Source organism: Notolabrus celidotus, chromosome 18, assembly GCF_009762535.1.
Source record: "Notolabrus celidotus isolate fNotCel1 chromosome 18, fNotCel1.pri, whole genome shotgun sequence".
Lineage (NCBI taxonomy): Eukaryota > Metazoa > Chordata > Actinopteri > Labriformes > Labridae > Notolabrus > Notolabrus celidotus.
In genome coordinates, this window is record NC_048289.1 from 29,116,575 (window position 1) to 29,136,630 (window position 20,056).

At 40.3% G+C, this 20,056-nt stretch overlaps 1 protein-coding gene across 1 annotated transcript in view; it reads left to right on the forward strand.

Annotated features, from left to right (window-relative positions):
* Positions 1–20,056, forward strand: part of tbkbp1 (TBK1 binding protein 1) — a 59,051-nt gene that overhangs the window by 23,156 nt on the left and 15,839 nt on the right. The window contains exons 5-7 of the mRNA XM_034707168.1: positions 3,692–3,894; positions 7,753–7,814; positions 19,563–19,678. Of these exons, the coding sequence (XP_034563059.1) occupies positions 3,692–3,894; positions 7,753–7,814; positions 19,563–19,678 (381 nt within the window). The remainder of the gene's footprint in view (positions 1–3,691; positions 3,895–7,752; positions 7,815–19,562; positions 19,679–20,056) is intronic.

Consider the following 20,056-nt stretch of genomic DNA (forward strand, 5'->3'; position numbering starts at 1 on the left):
CCGTATCTCTCTCCATCAGGTTATCTCTCCATCAGTGAACTAAATTATGGATGGATGGATCTATCTATCCATCACTCTATTTATCCATTACGTTTTTCAATCAAATTTTCCATCTTTACATTTATCTTTTCTTCTATCCATTGATCCGTCTCCCTTTCCATCAGACTATCCATCCATCAACTAAATTATTTATCAATCTATTCATTTTATCATCCATCGATCAGATATTTATCCATCCATCCACCAATCTATGTTTTATCTCTGCATCTATACTTCTGCCCATTTCTCTATCATCCATCCATGTATGTTTGTAACCATCAATCTATGCATCTTTATTGTGTCCATCCATTCATCTTCCATCTGTTCACCTATCTTTCCATCTTTTTGTTATTCATTTATTTCTCTCTCTCCATCTAGTTGGTCATCAATTCATGCTCCTGTCATCTATACATATCAACGTGCATCCTTCTATCCATCCCTCAATATATCCATAATTCATGTCTCTTGATTTGTTCATCCGCCCTCCATCCACCCTTCCATCTATCCATCCAAATATTTGTCCATCTAATGCTGTCAGTCCTTTCATCCATTATCAATCTCTCTTTTTCAATCAGTCCATCCATCCTTCTGTCTGTCCCTCCATCCAGCCAGAAAGACATTTATATATCAATCCATTGGCCCATCCATCCCAGGCCTTGTCATCAGTTCTCTCTGTTTCTGTAATCTCATCTCTCCTCCGTGTCTCCATCTTTGATCCGATCCAATCCAACGATCTGTCCTTGGGGAGTATTAATCTGGGGTCAGGTTCATCTGTGACCTGTTGCAGAGCACCAGCTCGGACATTTGGTTTAAACCCTTCCGTCAGTCGCAGCGGCACAGACCTCCAAACTCTGAGCTGATGCTTGTGATTGAAATCCTGGCTCAGATCGAAGCGCCTGCTGCTGTGAACTGGAGGATTTCTCTCTCTGTTGTTCAGCCTGTTGCTTCCATCTGCACTGCTGACTGCTCTGTATTGTGATCAGCACGCATTACCACATGGAAGAAAACCTGCGAGATGACTCTGCTCATAAAATGGTGATTATTCATTTGTCTGAAATGTATGAAAGTTTCAAAGATGTTTCAAACAAAGAGTGTCACCACACTGCTTTCACCAGGTTGATGCAAGCGACTAAAACCTTGAATCAGTGCAGATGTGAAAATATAAAGTCAGAATAGGCTCAAGCACAACAGGTTCCCTCTTATTGTCTGAATTTCTGTCACATTTCTTAAGATGTTTTCAAAAACATCACTTTAAAAAGGTGCATATGTGCAGCAAAACACAAAAACTGTTCTGTTACAATCAGAAAACACTCAAATCTTTTCATTCATGGGCAAAAACAAAGTTATTCTGGACCTGAATGAGTCATTTTCACTTAAGGGAGGATGACTATAGACTGCATAATAAATGGACATAGTATCCGTGATGTCAACCGTCTGTTTCTGAGGCATGTCATCGGCGGGTGCCATATTGGAAATGCTGAACTCAACCTAACGTCTGTCGAGCTAGTGTGAGGTAAAGAGGCGGGGCTTAGGCCTCCTTGCTAACAGCTATGGTTAAAACTGCTGTATTATGAAAAATCCCCCCACCCCCACTCCATACAGACCCAAACCGTTTTTTTTGAACCGGGCTATAAACATGTTTATTTCTGCTGTAAAGATCGTCTTCTTTGAATTGGTGTGTATGTGGTTTCCGATTCTTCCAGAGCCAGCCTCTAGTGGACACTCGAGGAACTGCAGTTTTTTTAAAATTATGTTTTTGGGCATTTCTGCCTTTATGGTAGGACAGCTGAAGAGAGACAGGAAACGTGCAGAGCAGAGAGTTGTGGGAAGACATGCAGGAAATGGTCACAGCAGGGAGTCGAACTAGCAACCTCTGCAACAAGGACTATAGCCTTTGTATGTGGGGCGCCTAGACCGCTAGGCCACTAGCGCCCCAGAACTGCAGTTTCTAACATTTGCTTCATTTTGTGCATCTGGAGGTTGCCACTTGGACATGACTTTAAGGAAATAAGACAACAACAATGACAAAATGATTTTCTGAAACTTTGGGACTGTTGCACCAAAGTGAAAAATCTTCAGATGTTACTACCAAGAGTTCAGTCTTTCTGTGGATTTGCATTCACTATCAGGATTGGAAAAAAGTGCTTTGTCTGTGAAGGTTCTCAGCCATCCAGGTCATGGTAATTCAAAACTTGATCCGAAAAGGCAACTGGACTTTGTTGAAATTCTTGAAGACGTTTCACTTCTCCACCAAAATGCTTCTTCAGTTCTGACCAGAATGGGGAGGAGCTACTTACGACCCTTTGAGACTACCTGACTGTTAAAGGCTTATATTTTCTAGCTCTTCCCTAGTCTGGTCAGTATCCTGTAACCTCTTGAGTCCTTTGCCTCCCTCCTCCTCCCGCCATCACAGATAACCATGGACAGAAAAGGGTTACAACACCCTGAGCTGTCCCACCAGGCTCAAGAATCACCTTAGCCTTAGTCTGGTCAGAACTAAAGAAGCATTTCAGAGGAGAAGGGAAACGTCTTCAAGAATTTCTACCAAGTCAAGTTGCCTTTTCGGATCAAGCTTTGAAACAGGTGCTTTGTTTTGTGTATTTGCATTGGTACAAATACAGAAGAGAGAGAAACTCTACCTTCATTCAGCACTGCAAAGAACAAAACTATGTACTGTATCATTAATAACATTTATGGCTGTCATGGATAACAAATCAAAGTCCAAAATGAACATGTGACTTTCTTAAAGAGGCTATTTTGTCCCTTTTGGCTCACCATAGTTAAGCCGCCTGCTGCCATAATGGAAAATAACACCACTGCATTTGAACGACACATTTCACTCCAAGATTATCTTCTTGATACTGAAGATTCTAAAAACAGTGTTAAAGATCATTTGACTCGTTGTTTTTGTGCTTTGCTGGATTTTGTCTCTCAATTCAGAATGTTCTTGTCTTAATCAATCAAAGTTTCATGGAGGGTTGAGCCAACGCAACTGAGAAAAGAAGCAAAACTGCACGACAGAGCTCCAAAAGAAATGTGCAATCCAGTCCTACTGTAGTACATCTCCTGATCAACTTAAAGACAAGGCAGCTGAACTCTGCTCTCTGTGTGGACGTGGGAGGCTGACGGAATCATGAAGAAATGCGTCACCGCCACCACAACAGATGCCTCCACTGAGGGTATACCTTGATGAAGAGGAGGAGGAATAAATTAAAGAAATCAAACTCTAACATTTATGGAGTAGATGCTGTTTAGTTTGAGACCGTTTGAGAGCTCGTGTCGTTGATTAATGAGTGTTGGTGTGCATGAATGAGGTTCATCACAAGGGAATCTCTTGTAGAGCAGACTGTGTACGGCGTGTGTGTGCACCTGTGACTTCACATATGAGTGTACCGATGAGGAGGCAGGAGGAGCTGAGAGAGAAAAGATGCTCCTGCTGCGTTATTGCACTGTCTTCTGGCCAAAGGACAGAGTGTGTGTGAGCGGAGCTGAATCACTAACATGCCCACACAGGTACAAACTGAAAGATGCTGGCCTTGGAAGAAGAAGTCAGCTCTTTAGCTCTTTAAGAGTCATCTATTGTGATGTGGATCGTGCATTAGCCGGGGCGCAAAGGCAATAAAGATGTTTCAATTTCCCTTCGTCTCCACAGTGCTGGACTGTCCGGCCATGACCCTGCAGAGCTCCCGTAGCCTAGACGCCCTGTCCGACCTGAAACTGCAGCGGCTGGAGGCGGAGCTCGAGGGGGCGCGGCATGAGGCTCAAGGGGCGTGTCAGCGGGAGGAGGAGCTGAAGGGGGAGTGTGAGAGGCTGAAGGAGGAGATGAGGATGCTGCAGAACAGCCAAAGGGAACGGGTTAGTGTTTGTTTTAGTGCCTCTTTTAATCACCCCTGCACCCTCACTTTGCAGTAACACTCGGGGGCTGTCACAAAACCCCCTGAAGGACTGATCCACAAAAGGTTTGCACGGCTTTTGCAATCACCAAACCTGTGCAAATGACACAAAATATGTCTTCTAATTCACAGAGCACATAGGAATGGTTAACTGCACCCAAGCTCCAGAGAGAAAGCATTACATTTGAGTCACATCCATCAAAATTCGATTTCACATTCACTGTGGGGATGCTGACAGCTCATCTCTGTAATCAGACACAAAACAAGAGCAACCTGCACAAAGCTGCAGAACTTTAAGCGTGTGCTTGTGCTTAAAAACATTAACTGATGAGCCAGAACTTGGTGTCAAACTCTTGATGTAATGATTGTTGTAGAAGTATTCTTTGCAGCCATTTCAGCGTGAGACAAAGATGGATATGAGATCAGAAAAAGAGCCTGTGGGACAGGATGCAGACTTAAACACACAAACTGTGTTCTGCAGATTTGTCCTCATACTGTGGACCCTGGGATTCAAATTTGCACTCCCTCACAGTGGTGGTCATCCTATAAAGCATGTCAGAGATGATGGACAGTGTAATTCATACAGCTTTAAAGCACCACAGGGGGAATATATTTCTGGCCCGGATCTCTCCAGCGGGACACAAATCCCTGACCTTGACAGTTTAGTCAAAGCTTTAGGCGTGGAGCTGTGCAGAGAGCAAAGATCCCAACACACAGTCAGCCTCTACACCAAGGACATGTCGAGCTTCTGCTGTCAGAATTTATGTTTAATATGGAAGTACAGAATTTCAAATTAAAGCTGCATTCAGTGTTGCTTCTTTCAAAATGAAAAGAAGCTGCAACTTTGAAAAGATCTGCGAAGAGTCAGAGTAACACCTCTGTCATGTCTCTGAATCTGAAGCAAAAGCTTATAGGGATGTATAGGTACCTCCAAGACTGTTCATTGATGCATATTAGGAATTATGCAAATCAATGAGATGAAAAATTAACATTGATACCCGTTTTCAACAGCAGAGGGCGATATTTCCCTTTGATTTTCTTGCCTAAATCAGGCATAAAGACTGTTTCCGAAACAAAGACAGCACCTGGGCTACCCGCCAAGACTACTGCTGTTGCAGACTTCCTATCAATGTAATAAACCAGCAGATAATCCCAGCCTCTATCCAATCCTCGTAAGAACCTTGGCTCTTTCAGCATGTGCTGATACAAGCAGTTGATCATTTAGCTGTTTTAATTTACTCCAGTATCCTTATGATCTATCAGATGTACATTTTGAAAATTTGATATCAAGACAGGAAATTAAGTTTCTATATGTGAGGCATTAAAGGAAACAATTAAAGCATCATCAATGACTCTTTAATGAGGCGTCTCTTCTCTACAGCTTGATTATAAGCTAGGTTAATAATAGCCCAAAAATCAGCATCATGCACGGCGTGATATCGTATCATATCGTGAGTTGATTGAATCTTTTTATGTCAATCAGATAAGCGCTAAGTCTAGACATGAGGGAACAATAGTCTATTTATTTATTTATTACTTAAAAGGACCATGCATATTAATTAACACTTCTGTAAATATGCCAGAGTTAAGGCTGATTTATACTTCTGCGTTGAATCAACGGTGTACCCTACGCCGGGGGTCCGCGTAGCTCCCGTACCTACGCCGTGGCCTATGCACGTAGCTGACGTGCACCTCCTCCAAAATGTAACTCCCCGTAGAGCCGACGCGGACTGCAAGCTCTGTGATTGGTCCGATCGGCGGCTTTGTCTTTCCCGCATTTATAACACTTCCGGGATCCCGGACATCGGCCACACATCGGACATGTATTTCATCTCTTCCTCTCTATTCTTCATGTAATCATGTCTGTATGATAAACAGCAACATGTATCAGCTGTAGATTAACATAACACGCTCTGAATCTCTGTGGAAAAGTAAACAGAGATCGTACAGGGACCGGAAGCAGGCGGCCGGCTATCAGAGAGACCGCACTGCCCTCAGGCGTTTCGGCGGAGAATTGCTGAGCGACACAGACACATCGACGCACAAGTATGTGGGGCTCATGTCCGCGTCAGCCCCTGCTGCGTAGGGGAGACGCAGAAGTATAAATCAGCCTTTAGCCAAAAGGCTAGTTTACATCTGTAGTCCCTTGCCAGATGTTAAAAAGGCTCCCTAAAAAGATCACGATTAAACAAAGATAAAATAGAGTAAAATAAAATCTAAATAAGAAGGTAGAGGAGAAACCAAAACACAAACAAACAAACAAACAAACAAAAAAGAGAAGAAAAGTACAAAGTCGAACACTTCTGTCCAAAGAAAAGATGACAAAAACTGCTTTTTTAAAATTATGTTTACCTTTCGTATTCTTTGTATTTATTTATTTTTTAAATATTTATTTATGTATTTTATTTATTTAACCCTCCTGTTATCCTTAGGGTCAAGCTGACCCCATTCAACGTTTAACCTCTCTAAAAATATGGTTAATATATTTTCTTTGCTTCATATTTCATGACTTTTCCTAATTCAAAGGGGACAACTGGGTAAACAGAAAAATAAATATGATGATGTGTTCTAATTTCCTCCACACATTTTATACACATCCATGTTCCTTGGGGTCAATTTGACCCCTGGCTGTTTTATCCGTTTAAAACATTAAAAATATCTACTTTTCACAAATTTGTTTTTGATTGTTTTTGCGTGATACTGAGGTCCCTTTAACATGCAATTTCATTATCTAGAGAAACCTCCCTCTGCTTTAGGGTCCTAACCTGACATCACCATACCTGTCATCTGGTGAGAACTTTTGATAAGTCAAACAACATGGGGTGCAGGGGGGGAGGGGGGGGGGGGTCTTTCCCATGAGTACATTGATATTCGCTGTACTGTGGGGTGGGAAATATTGTCCTGTGAAGACATTGATGATTCACACAACATAGGGGTGGAGCTGACATATAGAAGAATGCACAGCTCAGTAAAATTTGAGGGTAACAGGAGGGTTAACATTATTATTATTATTTCCTTTTTTCTCTCCTCTGTTTAACTATGTTCTATGTTAAATTATTATAACTATTATTATTTTTTCATTAACTAATTTATTCAATTATCTTTTTTTTCATTTACAAGAAATACATAGTTTGCCTAAATTGTTTAAGTTGATATTCTGTATATAACATTTAAAAATTCAATCATAAAAAAATAATAATAATTTAAATAATAAAATAAATGCAGTAAAATTAATAAAATAAGTAAGGGTAAAAGCTAAAATTAAAAATCAGTTAAAGTTAAAATGATCAGATATATACAAGAATTAAAACAATGATTGTAATAATGTCAGGTTGAAATTGTGCTTCAAACAGAGCCATGATAACAGTTTCCCTGATATGACAGGTAGCTGCCATCTTTTTACACTGGGTGCTTATTATATTCAGAGACACACTGTCAGCAAACACAAAGAACATTAACATGTCCCTGAGTGTTTCTCACAGCTTCTTAAAGTCACACTGTTCCATCTTCAAAAAGCTCAACATGCCAATTAAAGCCCCTCCCCCTTTGTTTCAGTGACATTTCTCCACATCCTGTCTTGTTGGATGACTTCCCTTGAACATAAAGCCATGAAATGTCCTCGTCCTCACAGAACCACACACATACATTGCTTGAATAATAAATATCAATGACCGGGACCTGTTTCGCCCCTCTGGCTCCTTTTTTCCTGACGGTGTTAACTTCAAACATGTTGTCTCGATGGGTTTTTTTCCTGTCAGATTTTGTCCAATATCCCACCAGCACCTGCATGCTAATCTAATTTCACGCTCTACTTCTGCAGGAAATGACTTCTCCGTGCAAGCAGTGTGATGTGGAGTGGATAAAGAAGGTGGGAGACGAGCAGTAAGTGACCACAGCCGATCTTGGGGGCAGAGGGAGAAGGAAGGGGAGGAAATGAGACAAGGAGGGATGAGGGAGCAGGAGTGGATGTAGTGTTGGTTTGGAGTAAAGAAGGAGGAAGCAGCATCATCTTGTCTGTATCTTTATCCTCCTGCGGTGATGCTCTCAGACCGACCTCCAGAGGTCTCATTAGAGAGACGGGACGGGCTTCTATCACTGCTAACTGGATTCAAACACAGCGCTATGAAAGCCTTACTATTACTTGTGCTGCAATGACTTAATACACTACAATGAGTGAACTCAGCTGCAGCTCTGTGAGGTAACAGTTAATGATGCTTTCTGCACGATGAGGAAAGATATGCAATGTGCAGTTAAGGCGTTGAACTTACAGCTACATCTCTGTTTATCTTCCATTTCCCATGTCTTTATACTGTTCTTCATGTTTTACACGATACCTGTGTTTGCAACATCTCTCTTCTTGATCCAAAGTAAATCCACATTGCTTTTTTTTGCAACACCAAATCTGAGGGTGGCTGACAGCCAGCTTGAGCATGGTCATTATACCTACACCTCCATCCAACAGGTAAAATGTACTCATGCCCAGCATGGCTTGTTTACAGTAAATGGCTTTCTGTCAGACTTTCTCATGTGTTTATTTGGGATGAGATGATTAACTGTGATTTGTGAAGCCCTTATGGGGCGCCGTTTGTTGTGCACCCTGAAAATAACTTCAACAGTTCTCCACATTTAGCTCTTAAATGTCTTAAAAAGGTAGTGGGAATTTTTAAAAGTCACTTTTCTATCAGATTCAGAGGAATATTTGTGATCATTTTCACATTTAATTTTGTTGTGACAAATATATCTAAGTTAAAATCACTGTTAAATCTAAATGTAAGATTTTAAATCTAAATGTTAAATCTAAATGTAAGATTTTAAATCTAAATGTTAAATCTAAATGTAAGATTTTAAATCTAAATGTTAAATCTAAATGTAAGATTTTAAAATCTAAATGTTAAATCTAAATGTAAGATTTTAAAATCTAAATGTTAAATCTAAATGTAAGATTTTAAATATAAATGTTTAATTTAAAGGTTAGATATAAATGTTATATATACTTATGCATTTTTAATGTTTAATATAAATGTTAAATAGAAATATTTAATGTTAAATATAATCGTAAATGTTTCATGTAAATGTTAATTATAAATGTTAAATATAAATGTTAAATTTATAACATGAATGTTAATAGTTGCTCAGGAATCCTAAATATTTAGCTAATATGCAAATTCGCACTGCTTCCTAGCAGAAGTATCAAAATAAAACTTAGTCTGTCTGTACCATAGACTGGGGAGTTAGCTTAGGAGCTAAATGAAGCTTTTATTTTGGTACTTCCGCTTGACTCCAATCTGAATTTGCATATTTGCTAAATATTTAGGATCGCAGAGCAACATGTAACATTTAGTTTAAACATTTAACATTTACATTTAGATTCAAATTTAACATTTAACATTAAAGGTGACATATCACGCATTTTTCATCAATATATATTGGTCTAAGAGGTCCCCAAAACATGTATTTAAAGTTTATGCTCAAAAAAACACTTTGAAATCAGATTTTGGTCTGCCTGAAAAACCCTCTTCTTCAGTCCTCCTCAGAACAGTCTGTTTTCTCTCTGACCACGCCCCCTCAGGAAGTGGATGTGCCTCGGCTCTCCAGCACGTTGATCTAATGTTTACATGTTGGCTGAATATACACGGCTGCTCAGAGATCACGTTACTTCAACCCTCTGAATCTGATCCAGAATCTGATCCTGACGGAGAGGCGCCTGTAGCAGGACCTTTCTGAAGGATTGGTCACAGATTTAGTGTTTCTTGTTGTTTTATTTGTCAGTATGTCGACGTGTGTCTTGGTACACAGCTACAGCTACGACATGTAGCTATGTAGCTATGCTAACTAGCGCTAGCATTTATCCATGATAAATAAAAATCATCCACTAGATCTTCAAATCTGCAGACGTGGGGAGTAAAACCGACCTTTGTGTTTATTAAGACAGCCTACAACTAGCATGCCTCCCTCCTAAGCTCCTTGTTAGCACACATGTGTGCAGGGAATGAAAAACGGAGGAGGGATTCAGTATTATTTTATACAGTCTATGGGCTGAACAAGCTCCGAGCTCTGACTCCGTGACAGACCGGATATTGTTGTTACGTAACAAAAACACTGAAGTCTGAAACGGCTCGTTTCACACACATTTACAGAAACGTGGAGAAATCAGAACAGGGGCAGAATGGATTCTTTTCATTCTAGGGGGGTTTGTAGACAGGGACACATATTTCAGGTAGAGAACCATTAAAAAGTCCATTTTGCATGATATGTCACCTTTAACTGTATTTTTCACATATATTTGTCACAACAAAAATAAAGTGAAAAGGGCAAAAATATGGCTCTAAATGTGATTAAAAAAAAGTGACTTAAAAATTCACACTATGTTTTTATGACATTTTGGAGCAAAGTGTGGAGAAATGTTGCTGTTTTTTTACTTCCTCAAAACCAGAACATTTAGAGGATTAAATTGTAGGAAAGACAGAAGTTTGCAGACAGTTTTGTTTTTTTTACTCACCCCACCATAAGAACCGTCTGTATTTTCTGTATTTACACAAGAGCATGATATCTGAAAAATAGAGCATTTGTGGTTTTATGCTCTATTTTTATCCCATTATATTCCTGAAATAGTATAACAGAGCAAAGTCTGGACCTGCTCTGCTCAGTAAATGATGCATATTGACTTTTACTCCATATTGTTTGCTGAAAGAAGTGAAATCTGAGCAGTAGGGGGCAGTGTAGGCACAGTGTGGGATGCTTCATTTCCACATGTCTGTATTTGTTGGACGTCTAAGTGCATGATTTCCTCTCAGTTCTGCACACCTGAAACTACACAAAAGTTGCAACAGTGATTCTTCAGGCTGCTGCGTTTCCACCGAATCCTCAGCAGCAGACAGAAACAAGTTTACCTGCAGCTGAAAGGAAAGAGAAGCTTCTTTACTTGGTACCTGAAGCATTGCATGACTGTTTACAGCGTGTTGAAAGAATAAAGGGTAGAAACCACAGCAGGTTGGGCAGCTGACTCCTACACAGCGAAACCCCAGAAGCGTTTCGATGGGGAGCAAACTGAAAGTAAACGCGCGGCAGTGATGAGGAAGAGATCTCAGTGAGCGTGTGTGGTGGTGCCTACTTCTGTTTCCAGACCTCGGTCACCTTTTGGTTTTACTCAACAATATCAGTCACTCCTACTGAAAACCTACGAAGAATTGACTCTGCTTCCTGCTGCTTTTTCTTGTAATTGGGCTCATTTAGTGTAAACTGCACATATTGACAGAGAGGTTTTTGTCAGTGTTCTGCGTGGAGCGTAATAACAGGCCGCCTTTGCACTAATAATCATGAGCACTCTGTCGTCTGGGGGAGCGAGTGTGTGAGGGAGAGCTGGTCAATAAATGAGGTTCACTTTGATACTTTTAAAGCTTCTCCAGAGCATTAAAATTGTTGATAGCAGCAATTGAATTGAAGCCCACTAAAAGCATAACAAATCAGATTTATTCTCCGTGAGTCACAGAGAGTTCTGGTTTTTATTATGTTCTGAGAGACCAGGACATTTTACAGTAACTTTCTAAATCTATTTATCAGAATCAGAAATACTTTATTTATCCCAGGGGGGAAATTCAGTCCTTAAAGTTGCTCCTATACACAATAAGTAAGAATATCAAATAATATTAATAGAAGAAAATAATTGATAAAATATAAATACAAATACAATGAAGATAATGATAATAAAAGTATGCAGAGAAGACAAAGTAAGCTATGTAGAAGAGGGCTCTCTGGTGGTCTCTCTGGAGTCTGGCTATGCCATAGTCTGGTTGGCAGAGGGGGGATGCAAACAGCTACCAGTATGACATGTGAGATCTCCCTGTGCAGTTAATATGGTCGGAGGCCCACAGTGCTCTCGGTGCTATCCCGGTCTGCCCGGAGCGTCAGGAAGCCGTCAATGGAGACGTGGTTGGGAATATCCTGATGCAGCCACGTTCCCTTGAAGCACACCATGCTACATTGCTGAAACTCCGTCTGACTCCTGGCTAGTCCTGTTAGCTCATCCATCTTATTATCCAGAGATCTCACGTTGCCCATAATGAGAGAGGAGAGACACGGCTTCTATCTCCTCTCCATAAACCTCTGTCTCCTTATACCAGCTCTCCTCCTCTGCCTCTATGCATCCTAAATCTCCAGAGTTCTGCAGGAATATCCAGCCGATGAGCTGGTCGGCTTCAGCTCAACCAGCTGAGTATGAGTAAAAGCAAAACAAAGCGGGGTGGCCGGTGAACAGTAATGCGAGTAAAAGTTGAAGTAAAAATGAATAAAATCAAACACAGCTGAAAAGGAAGAGCTGGAGGGGAATGCCAAAGCCTGAGCCAGGGAGAGCACACCTCCCATCTTTTCCATGTGCATACATGAAAAACCAAGGCAGGGAGAGCAGCAGCAAAGACCCATGGGATACAGAACAGAGCGAGCATCAGGGACAATACATGTTGAACTGGTGAAATCAGACACAGCAGAATAGGAAGAGCTGCAGTGGAATGCCAAAGCCTGAGGCGAGGAGAGCACACCTCCCCTCTGCTTCATATACAGTACATTCATGAAAAGCCAAGGCAGGGAGAGCAGCAGCAAAAAAAACGTACAGAACAGAGCGAGCATCAATGAGGATACATATGACACTGGTAAAAACGGCCACAGCAGAATTAGAAGAGCTGGAGTGGAATGCCAAAGCCTGAGACAGGGAGAGCATGCCTCCCGTCTTTTCCATGTGCAAATTTGAAAAAACAAGGCAGGGAGAGCAGCAGCAAAGACCCATGGGATACAGAGCAGAGCGAGAATCAGGGACAATACATGTTGAACTGGTAAAATCAGACACAGCAGAATTGGTAGAGCTGCAGTGGAATGCCAAAGCCTGGGGCGAGGTGAGCACACCTCCCCTCTGCTTCATATACATACATGAAAAGCCAAAGCAGGGAGAGCAGCAGCAAAAAAAAAGTACAGAACAGAGCGAGCATCAGGGACAATACATATGACACTGGTAAAATCGGCCACAGCAGAATAAGAAGAGCTGGAGTGGAATGCCAAAGCCTGAGGCAGGGAGAGCATGCCTCCCGTCTTTTCCATGTGCATATTTGAAAAACCAAGGCAGGGAGAGCAGCAGCAAAGACCCCTGGGATACAGAAGAGAGCGAGCATCAGCGAGGATGTGACACTGGTAAAATCAGACACAGCAGCAAAGGAGGAGCAGGGAAAGAAGGCAGGCAGAGCAGTTCAAATAGAACGCACATTTTGCTATTTGTTAACTGGATGCATAGATGTGATCAGCTGATAGGGTGTGGTGTTAAGAGCAGCTGATGTTCTGTGGGCAGACCTTGACTTCCTGGCCTGCCTGAACCAACGCTATGCTCAATATCCTGTGGGAACATCTTGTGTGCACAAGCTGATTTTTGGCGTGTTGCAGCCAAAAGTGAATGTTTGTGCTTCATCACACATGGCAAGAAACAGCAAACACAAGTGCTTCCCAAACCACTTATTATCTTGTGCACACCAGATAATAACAAAGATAAAAGTTATGACTTTTGTGGGACTTTTGTGATACATAATAATTTTACTGCCATTTACTTTCCTTAACAGCAGCTAGATTTGTCCTCAGCTAGTTTTGCTGTACTCGTCTTTTTCTCTCTAAGTTGTTCAAAGTTCATCCAATTGAAATTTCATAGTAGTTCCCCCTGTTGCAGTTTGTGGCTCATTTGTGACATTTCTGAATTCTCGGTTGATTGCCTTAGTCGTCACAAACAGAAGAGCATCAACCCCCTCACCTGCACACCTCAGAGCCACTGACTAATCCTGTTCAGGTTTCAGAAAGTGAGAGCAATTTCCAATAAATCACGACATCATGACCTGAAGATGAAGTAGAGATCAGGTTTTTCTTTTATATAAAGTCATAGATTTGAATTCATGACTTTTAAAACCACAAATGTTTTATAGTTGTTTAGCTTTTTGTGAGATTTTTCATTAAACTGATCATTCCTTTGCAGCTCAATGAGAATGTGAGCATGCTTAAAAACAGCTGTATTATACAAAAGTGTTCATGCAGTTTTATTTTTGATAACCACCTGATAGCTAAGTCAAAGCTACCTGTTAGAAACACTACAACACAGAGAGTTTGTCCCACGTTGTCTTGGTGTGGCGACCGTTTGACACCTCTCTGCTCAGCTGAAAGTGCACAAAGGAGTTGCTGTGAAGTCTGGACTGACGGGTGTGAAAAGCCCCCAAAGTTTAACACCTTCCACCCCCCACATGCCCCATACCGTGCAAAGAAGAAGTTCAGTTTGTTCATTTCTAAAATCATCCAACTTTTGGCAGAAAACACGACCACAGTGACAAGCGCTGAAGAATATTCATTATCGCCACATCACGCTGACCGTGTTTTTTAAGTGTTAGTTCCCCCTGAGGCTGCGTCTTTAAAGTGACTGACTGAGCTGCAGAAGGTTTACAAAGAACATTATCATCCTCTGAGTATGAACTGAAAGGAGGCAGCTGCAGTGACCGCTTTTATTTTGAAATGTCTGATCTGATGTGGGGTCAGATTCCAACCCACTCTCTCTTTACTTCATCTCTCCTACACACTGTACATAACAGAAATGTACTTTTCTAAATGATCGACTTGGCGTCAAGAAAGCTCTCATCAATGCAGCCTCACACCCCTCCCACACACCACACTGTACACTTTTACAGTACGTGCATGCACGGGCGAAAGAATAAACGCAGCAGTATTTTTAGACAGAACTGATTTCACACACTCTCTCTAAAGTAGGTTGTAATTGTGCTTAGAGTTCACACATCACACATCTGTTTTACTACACGGCGCCGTGAGGGAGAGGTGTTACCGTCGGACCCGCGGCCTCTGACACAGTAGTCGAAACACAATCACAAAAATGCAAAGTGAGACGGTGCAGGTGTGAGAGAGAGGAAGAGCTGCATGCTACTTCAAGAAGTGTCAAGAATTCAGTTTAAGTTTAGGGCAGGAGAAGAAGACGAAGACATTACACAGAGAACAGAGAGGGGGAAAGATGATATGTTATAGGAGCATCATTATTAAACTGCAAGCTCCGCCCACCATGCCAGTAAGTAACCTACTGATTGTTATTTTCCTACATAATGCTGCTTATATAAGTCTGCAGCTCTTAACACCACAAATAGAGAGGGCCTACTTTTTTTTTTTTTTTAGCTTGAATCACTGACTTCTACCACAAAGAAGCATGTTGTTTTATAAAAAGGTGGGGGATGAAGGGGGGTTGATACCCCACTCTGTGTGAGTCATTTCAGGCCAGTGGAAAACAAGGTGGGCCACTCGCAGCAGTCGACCAACCGGGGGAGGCTATGACTGATCTTCTGGTTTTTTTTTTGGAAATCATGAACTTATCTGAAAAAGGTGGCTGGCCTTTTTAAAATTGTAATTTTTATACCCTGGTTCCACAAATACATTAAGTCCATGTGTTCGTTAAGAGGTGAAAATAATCTGTGTGAACACACAAGTGAGAGGACTAAACAAAGTGTGTGTGCGGGGGTGTCGGGGAACATATTGTTAATCATTAGTCATTGTGTTTTTTGCTGGACTGGCAGGATATGTAGTGTTTGCGTGTTTTCTCCTTTTTTTTTTTTTTCTATAGTTGCAGCAGAAATCCACACGACATGCAGAAGTGTTGTTTTTTCATTGTTTTATCTGCCACTATCTGCGTGTAGGATTAAACCGAGTCACATTTCAGTCAACAGAGAGGTTGAATTGGTTTCAGAGGTGCTTTTTCAGAGCAATCGGCAAGTCATGCAATAAACATCCTCTTTTCTAAACTATCTTCCTGTTTGTGTTTTTAACTACGTTCATAAAGTTTGACACTTTGGTGCAACTTTGAGAAGCATGGCATTATTAAAAGTTTGGAGTTTTATGCATCTAAAGAACTTTGCATAATGCACAAAAAAGAGACACAAAAACATAAAGGGAGACTAAAAATACTGTGATGGGAAATTGCCGAACACAGGATTAAAGAAATTGTACATTTGAGGCAAAAATCTACTCCAAAACAAAAATGCGTCACTAAGAGTTTGGAAACACCTTCTCATTCAAGGGTTTGTATTTATTTTAATTATCTGAAACACTGTAGATTAATACTGAAGACATCAAAACTATGAAAGAACATATATGGAATTATTGAATGAACAAAAAAGCATTAAACAAAGCAGAATATGTTTTATATTTTAGATTCTGTAAAGTAGCCCCCTTTTTCCTTCATGACAGCTTTGCACACTCTTGGTATTCTCTCAGTCTGCTTGATGAAGTGGTCTCCTGGAATGGTTTCTAATTAACATGAGCCTTGTCAAGAGTTCATTTGTAGAATGACTTGCCTTCTTAATGTGTTTGAGACCATCAGTTGTGTTGTTCAGAGGTAGGGTTAGTACACAATGGATAGCCCTATTTGACTACTGTTGTAATCCAGATTATGGCAAAACCAGATTATTTCATAGTTTTGATGTCTTCAGTATTAATCTACAATGTTGAAAATAATCAAAATAAATAAAAACCATTGAATGAGAAGGTGTGTCCAAACTTTTGACTGTTCTAGAATAGATTTAAATATTCTAGGAGATTGAGATTGCTGAGTTTCTATCGCAGAGCCTTCCCTGATTTTACCTGAACTTTATTTGATTTTACCATTTAAAAAAATATAGACTCATTTTAAAATAATTTCATTCCTTTAGAGTTCTTTTAGGGGAATTTTATGTCTTTTAAAATATGTTTTATGTCTTTATCTCGCCTTTTATGACCTGCTTGTTTTATTTTGCTGCCCATGTAAAGCACTTTGTAACCTGGCGTTTGAAAAGTGCTCTATAAATAACATTATTATTAATTATTATTATAATTACAAACAATCTGTAGTGTCCTCGTGTTCACGTGTCGCTGTGAAAAGCAAAAGCTATCAAAATAAGTCCTCAAATACATGATGAATAATAAAAGATATGGTATCAGACTTAATCCAACATCTCCTTTAAAAGAAATAACAACAAATAAATAAATGACTGAATGTAAAATATTTAAATTAAACACAGCAATGAGATAAAACAGACTTAGATCTTTAGTTTTTACACTTAATTTAAAGGAGCTCGAGGTTCAGCTCTGATATCATCTCAAAGTTTGTTAAAGCAATAGGAGCAAAAGACAGCCAGTTAATAAATTAATCATTTATTTTATTTTATTACACATTTTCTTCTCTCAGGTAGAGGAGTGCAAAACAGATTAAATATCTCTCCTGAGGTAAAAGTGTAAAAATACTAAAAGTGCTCAAAGTAAACACGTTCAAGTTTCAGGATGTTTTAACTTCCTGTTTTGGTGCAGTTAGAGTTGGAGTTAACCAAACCTCATCTTCTATTTCTGGGATTGTTTTCCTTGATAAATATAATTCACTGATAATTGTGAACATCAACTTTAATACAATGTTAAATCAACTGAATCAGGAACGTCCTGCTGCAGACTTGGACATAGAAGTGTCTTCCCAGTGTGTGTGTGTGTGTGTGTGTGAGTGTTACTGCAGCCCCACTGTCCAACATCGAGTCCATGAAAGCTCTGATACCAGACTTCATTGCAAACTTGATGCTGTGTAAACAAATGTTCTTATATGACTGCTTTTTATTATGTTAGATAGAATGAGCTCAGTGTAAATAAAGCAAACACGGATGTTTACTTGTAAGTGAAAACGCAGTATTTCTGTGGTGAATTGTGACACCTCTGCAGAGCTGTGTATTGTAGAATTAACCCTTCACACTCTTTCTGACTTTTGATAGTTTGCTGAAATGACTAAACACTTCAATAGAAGAAAAACAAATACACACTGGAGGTGTGCTTTTTTAAAAATCAAGATGTGTACGGTCGTAAAAAACCTGGAAAGTCATGAAATTTGCTGATTAAGATTTTCAGGCCTGGAGATGTTTTAGGAAATCCAGTAAATCTTGAAAGTTTTGGAAAAGTCAAGGAAATTCACTTCCTGTAGAAAACAGTCTTTGTGATATTTCAGTGCTCTTTAAATATATGTTGGATCAAAGCACATAGCTTATCAAAGTTAAGTGAGGATATGTTGTTTGTACTTATTTTCAATGTATATTTCATTAAAAAGGTCCTCAAAAATTTGGAGAAGTCACAAAAATTGAACGTCAACAATGTGTATGATCGCTGTTTTTGTTTAATGCAACACCTCGTCTCCAGACGCCGTGTGATGTCATTGTAGCGTGTCCCATATTTTTTTATTTTTACACCATCTCAAGCCCTCGCAGACTCAGTGAGCGTTTGGTGTTTGGGCCATGGCCGTGTTGACTGTCTCACTTTCATCCGTGCTGCTTAAAGTTCTCACAGTGGGTCTCAGAAATCACACCATCGTAACACGTCTCAACGTCTTCCCTGCAGTTTCCTGGTGTTTGTTTTTGATCTTGAAATGTGTTTCACAGCTTTTTTTTTTCATTGAATGCTGCATACGAAATCAAACATGCATCAAGGAACTCTTTGTTTAAGGTGATTTAGTCACATCATAGGGGGTTAAAGTTGGTTTTGATGTTGGAAAAAGTGGCGTGCATTGATGCAAATTAATTAAAACTGTCCCTGAATGCATCAAAGTTAAAGTGAGGAGCCTGTTTGAGAATATAAAGGGTGTAAAGGTCATATTTGTGCAGATTTAAGTAAGATGTTGCATGATAGATATTTGCACGGATGCCTCTACTTCAGTGCACAAATTAATTAAATGTATGAGATTACCCGCTTGTGGTTGCAGCTGTCAGAACATCACATTATGGCATTCACGACTCCGACCACACTTCTTCAAATGAGACATTACTCACACTGCAGGAGAAGCTGATTATCTCATCAGATTTCAGGTTAGATTTCAAAGTTTCCCCTCTCACCTTTCCTGCAGACTACAGTCTAATCTAACACCGTCTGTGCTGGGATGAGTACATTTCAGATCAAGACTGAGGAGTTTATAAAAATTGGTTTGACATTTCAGATAAGACGTCTCTTATCAGATTTTGGCTGGTGCTGACTAAGAATACAGTGGCGTGTTTTTATCTGAATAAAAGGCGCAGCGATGATACAACTTGATCTTATAAGCCTCTGTCTGTGTCTGTAACCACATACAGTAAATATCTCCATCACATCTAAGCCAACACACATGCCAACAGATGCTTCTTTACATCCTCTCCTTACTCTGGTGAGGACAGATGAGCCTGGAAACTGACCCTCCTTGTTTACAGTTCTTGAAATAGTCTCTCTCCGTCAGTGCGGCCCCAGAGAGAGTCATGACACATCCTGCATGAAATGGTGCGATTTCATGCTCTTCAATTATGCGCCGTGACTTGCACTCTAAAAATAAAAAGCCTCTCAATTAGGCAGCCTGATTTGTGAAGCTGCAGAGCTCATTCACTTTAAAGAGGAGACACCGATCAGTCAAAGCTTCACTCATCTGACAACGCCGAAGAAAGCCTTCAATTAACTCAGATCAATGGTGTACGGCGTGACGATCACAGTGTTTGTGTGTCGTTTTTTTGTGCATTAACAATCCCCTGACAGCGTTATACTCTGTGATGAGGATGATTATGTTAATGACATAATCTGCCTCTCTTCCTGCAGGGTGAATTTGGCTCTGGCCTACACCGAGTTAACGGAGGAGCTGGGACGCCTCCAAGCTCTGAGCTCCAAGCAGACAGAGATCCTGAGGAAAGCCTCGCAGGAGCAGGCCAGTCCAGGTAAACATCCGGAGTACATGTACAACAATGTGGATTCAAGTTGGCACACTTTTATTATTGCGTCCTATATACACGATGCAGCGAGTTTACCTGTATGGAATACAGAGGCAGGTATTTTCCCTCAATGATGCTTCTATAATCTAAGCTTTGTTACAGACATGCACCATGACCAACTGCAAAGGACTTGGGATTAAGACTTTACCCCCATTCATTGTGTACTGCAAGCAGCTTTTAATACCTTTTCTCCCTCATAACGTCATAATCATGAATTTAAAGAAAACTGTGGTGCACTGTTCAGTAAATTAACATTGTAGAGTGCTGGTAGGATTGAAAAGACTCTTTAATTTAAGACGGGAGACCAGCAGAGTTGCATTGCAC